The sequence below is a fragment of the Cibotium barometz genome, chromosome 4 (genome assembly GCF_041138505.1).
Source record: "Cibotium barometz isolate CiBa-2024 chromosome 4, ASM4113850v1, whole genome shotgun sequence".
Taxonomy (NCBI): domain Eukaryota; kingdom Viridiplantae; phylum Streptophyta; class Polypodiopsida; order Cyatheales; family Cibotiaceae; genus Cibotium; species Cibotium barometz.
Window position 1 is genome coordinate 44,114,395 of NC_141049.1, and position 5,215 is coordinate 44,119,609.

Sequence of the window (5,215 nt, forward strand, 5' to 3'; positions counted from 1 at the left end):
AGAAGGGTTGCTGATTTATGGGATGAGTGAATCCCATGGCTCTTGCAAGTTGGCAAAGAGCATGTGTGGAGGTGAAAGGCTTGTCCAAGCAAGGGGCAAGCATTGTGGGCAAAAAAAGGAGCCCATGAATGTGCACATCAAATGGAGGGATGTGCTGATTTGCTCATGAAAGATGAGCAATGTTTGGTGGAAGCAAGAGGAAGCTTTCACAAGGTATATCACCTAAGATTTCTTGTGAGAAATCTTGCATAGAAGCACCCTTGGAAATGGATGCATGCAAAGAAGGGCATGTATATTGGAGCTCAATGGTGAGCTCATGTGGCCATGTTGATGGCTATGGAGAAACCCCTACTTGGAGGTTCAAGGAGGCAAAGATCAGAAGCATGCAATTTTTGGAGCTTAATGGGAGCTCATGGTAGCCATGTCAATGGCAATGAAAATCTCAAGAAGAAGATCTGTTGGTTGAGGCAAGAGGCAGTTGGTGTGTGACACCAATTGCATCATGAAGGAGCATGCAAGATAGCATGCATTGTGGAGCTTGTTTGGGAGCTGAAGAGGGCCATATTTTGTGGCTATGCACACTTATAGAAAGGATTGCAGCATTAACTTTTATTGGGAGCGTATTGGAGCGGTTTAGAGGCTATACTCAGAACATTGGTTCAATCAAAAGAAGGCCAAAGTGATGACTTTTTGTAGTTGAACCTATGCACAGTTTGGTCTTGCATTCTATCCTCATCACGTTGCAACACGTCTGCAACAACAGCTACAATGTGCCACTTGACAGTATGTTTGCCTCATCAACAAAGAGAATAAGCATCAACGATTTGGGAAGGCAGTTACCCGATGTAATAGACACTTCTCATAAACATGGAAAAGAACTACGAATATGATATGTGGAAGGAACCTATGCAAGAAACTATCCACAAACATCGCATGATCAAAAGCCATAGGAGCTTCAAGGAAAATCCCGATTTGTAGAAAATGTCGAGGACACGATAGTCAAACATCGGCATGCTACACACTCACAAGAGCTAGACGATAGTGGGAATGCAAGCTGCATGTGGAAAACTTTGGTGTAGCTGATGACAAAGAAAACCTGAGGAGTAATAGAGAAGATGAAGCTGCTGCTCGTCTCGTGAAGAGACACCAAGCACAAGTAGCTCTAGCCTGTAGAGGGGAAGTGTAGAAGGCACAACAGATAGCAGCAAACAAACATTGCTAGAGTAGGATGGAGCACAAAGAGAGAGCGTGTCCTCCTGCGCCAAAGGGGCCGTGCCCGCCTAGCTACAGAGGTAGCAAAGGATAGAGAAAAAAAAAAAGGGAGAGATTGTATAGAGTGCAGAATGCGGCTAGCCACACAAATTCAATTCTTGATAAGGCTCTTTAACCCTTAGAATTAAGGGTTCACTCACACACACACACAATCTAATGTGTTGTTCACATGCTTGTTGGCCAAGTGCTTGTCCACGCACATAAAGTTTGATAAGCTTTTGTTAACATGCATGAGAAACATAGTGAAAATATGCATTGTGATATTTGTGATTTTTTCTTGAAGACTCAATTCCCACACAGAGTTTGTAATTGCCCCGAAATTACAAAAAGAGAGCCATAAAGAGTTTTTTCATGATGGGCCCGACTTTGGCAAAAAGGCATTGTATTTTTTTCACCCATGGTATGAGGGTAACCGTACCCGAGCTCACCGAGAAGCTCAAAATGGTTGTCGTAATGTGTGAGCGATGCACGTGTGAGGTGCATGTGCATGGGTTGGTTCCCACCCGAACTTCTATGTTCAAATCGGACTCATTGGTTCTGCTATGAGCGAGTCGGCTCAAAATGGACTAGGTGTCTAAGATGGTAGACACACGTAACATGTTTGGTTGATGGACACTTTAATGTATCATTGAGAGGGAGTGTTGAGAGGTAGCGATTGCGATTGTGCAATGCTACATTGATATGGGTGATGGGTGAGTTATGGAACACCTCAATTAAGAGGGGGTGTTGAGAGATGTAATCGTAGTGATGTGTGTATGTGGGAAAACACACTAGAGGTGCAAGATATTGTGGCAAAATAAGAATGCCACATGTAATATTATATGGTATGTGAGTGTTGACCAAAAGAGTGGAAAAGGGAGTGCCACTTGGATGATGACATGTAAAGTGGGATGAGGCTAGAAAGCCTATATCATTGTAAGGTTCATTGTGAATGCAATAGAAGAAGAGAACTAGTGTTGAGTGTGCAATCTCTCTCTCTCTCTCTCTCTCTCTCTCTCTCTCTCTCTAGTTATGGAGTCCTTAGTGTGGTTTAATCTACCTTAATTATGTTGCTTAATCTATGTCTAACCACCATGTCTAACCTTGGTTATGGAGTTCTTAGTGTGGTTTAATCCACCTTAATTATGTTGCTTAATCTATGTCTAATCACCATGATCAATCCCATTTTAGTATTGTTAACAATTTGCATGTTTTTGGTTATCTTGCTTATACTCTTATGCCTAAGTAATACTATAATAAGCTGGATGATAAGGTAGTGAAATGTATTTTTGTTGGATATAGCTTAGAAAGCAAAGGGTATAGACTCTACAATATGACCATAAAGCAAATTTTGGTGAGTAGAGATGTTATCTTTATTGAGAACTCAATTCAACCAATATTTTATGCAAAAAACAACAAAATATATGCTAACATGACATCAACCAAACATTCAATTTGGGGTCTCCCAATTGAACAGGTTTATGCATAGTTTTGGAAGTAAGCATTGGCAGACTTCCAAGCGAGTATTCATATACTTACAGGGCACTCAATCCCTTGGCTCATTTTACGCTAAGGAGGGAGTGATGTTCAGCAACATGCTTTCAATGATTCTGATTGGGCTGGATGTTATGACATGTAAGTGTCCCACTAGTGGCCTTTTCTTTCACCTTAGTAATTCATTATAGCATGGTTCAGCAAAAGAAGCCACAGATAGTGGCCACTTTGAGCTATGAAGCTGAGTACATGGTAACTTTTACACTGACTATGGAGTGTGGCCTCCATCTTCACTGATAGCCAGAGTGATAGCCAAAGTTTATCAGCAGTTATGAGGGACCCAATGTCTCATGCTCATACAAAGCATATTCAGGTGCATTATCATTATGTCAAGAGGAGGCTCATTTTGTAGGAGAGATTAGCCTGGCTTATGTCTCTACACATGACAATGTGGCAAATATGTTCATAAAGGCTCTCACACACGAGAGAAGTTCAAAGCTTTTTGCAAAGCCTTGGGCTTATTGTCATTTGGAAATTGATCAGCCACATAATCCCTGTACATGTTCACATCATCACTACAGGGAGATTTGTAGTATTTATATGGTAGTGATGTGTGGACATAGGCTAATAATGGGCCAAGGTACTTTTTCCCTCTTTAGGAGGTTTTTTTTTTCCCTTGAGTGTGTGTACACACTTTTATGAGTGTGTAAGTGACCTTATCGTGCCACTTCACTTGTAATTCACTCATTCTCATCAATCTACTTTGAGTGTTGTGCTTCCATCTATCTAACCTTTCTTGCTACGTCTATGTGTGTGTTGCTACATTGATCTCCGCTCCAACAATACGAACCCCAAGGATTTTTACAATTCTATAAGGAGCATGGGATTTAGTAACATCATGCCACTATTCATTCTCCACATGAAAATATTAGGCCTCTCCATTCACTCTAGGTCAAGTCACTTAATAATACAATTCACATTTTGAACACAGATGTGACCAAACAAGCGCTTAAAAGACTCTTCATTAGGTTGATATGGTAAGAAACCAACAAAGTCATGCTTGAGAGATTGTTCACATGTGATTTCTTTTTTGAGTGTGCAAAATGTCAAAAGAACTAAGTTTGATCTCACAAGTAATAAAATATAGATATATATGTACACACTATTGGGATGCTCTATGAATCTGACAAGGTAGTTGGCAGTATTGTGTGTCTATCTACATTGACGTGTTGATACCTTGTTGTTAAGATGGTGCATGATGCATGGGTATATTCTTTTTTTTTTCTTTTTATGTGAGAGGGGGTATGGAAATTAGATGCCATTTAGGTAGATTGTAAGTGAGGATCTCCTCTATGGGAGGCATGGTGGGTATATTCTTGTGTAAGGTGTGTTATATGGAGGAGAATGGGCTTTTGCTTTTTGACAAATGCCTTGGTGGAGATGCCATTAGATCCACAACGTTAAGCATTCTCAAGGCCCATATGTATATATTCTACACTAATTTTTGAGAGTTAATTGCCCAACGCTTAACTCTGATGATTGGTGAAGGGACATGGTGATGGTGGTGAAGAGAGAGAGGGCTGGAGCTACCGTCTAATGCAGAGCAGGGGTATGCGGCCAATGTCGCTGCTCGTGTTCATGCTCCTAGGTAACGGCGGCCACCTAAGTTTGGCGCCAAAAATGTTTTGAAATTCTATTGACAGAGATTAGCGACACTAATGAGGAGATTAAATCCCGCCCTTCTTGTGCAGGATTTGTGATAAGCTTGAGGGGATTGGCGTCGGCTAATCAGACATTGGGGATTAATTACGGCATGGTGGCAGACAATTTGCCTCCGCCAGAGAAGGCGGCGAAGCTGATGAAGTCGATCGGCATAGCCCAGGCCAAGATATACAGTGCGAATGCGTCTGTGCTGAGCGCCTTTGCCAACAGCGGCATATCCTTCATTGTTGGGATAGGAAACGAAGAGCTCCATAGCCTGGCAAACCCTCAGAATGCAGTGGCCTGGGTCAACCACAACATCGCTCCCTACCTCCCCTCCACCCCCATCTCCGCCATCGCTGTTGGCAACGAAGTCCTCACAACAAACAACCCCCAGCTCATTTCAGACTTGCTCCCGGCCATCCATAGCCTTCGCTCCGCCCTTTCCACACTCCCTCTGGCCGCCCACATTGCCGTCTCCACCCCCCACTCCATGGCCATTTTGTCCACCTCATACCCCCCATCTAATTCACGCTTTGACCCTTCCCTTGTCATTTCTTCCTTGAAACCCCTCTTTCTCTTCCTTTCCCAAACTGGTGCCCCTTTCATGATCAATGCATACCCCTTTTTTGCCTACAAGTCTAACCCGAGCACAATCTCATTGCCATATGTCCTCTTTCAATCCAATGAGGGGGTTAAAGACACCAAAACTGGGCTTGTTTATGACAACATGCTAGATGCACAAGTGGATGCAATCTACTCTGCCATG

General features: G+C 42.6%; 1 protein-coding gene across 1 annotated transcript in view; it reads left to right on the top strand.

Annotated features, from left to right (window-relative positions):
- The first annotated feature begins 4,257 nt into the window (after positions 1-4,257).
- Positions 4,258-5,215, top strand: part of LOC147639294 (glucan endo-1,3-beta-glucosidase 11-like) — a 1,552-nt gene continuing 594 nt past the window's right edge. Inside the window, exons 1-2 of the mRNA XM_086783104.1 lie at positions 4,258-4,393; positions 4,497-5,215. The exon at positions 4,497-5,215 is cut by the window's right edge and continues 594 nt beyond it. Of these exons, the coding sequence (XP_086639230.1) occupies positions 4,342-4,393; positions 4,497-5,215 (771 nt within the window). The 5' untranslated portion in view covers positions 4,258-4,341. The remainder of the gene's footprint in view (positions 4,394-4,496) is intronic.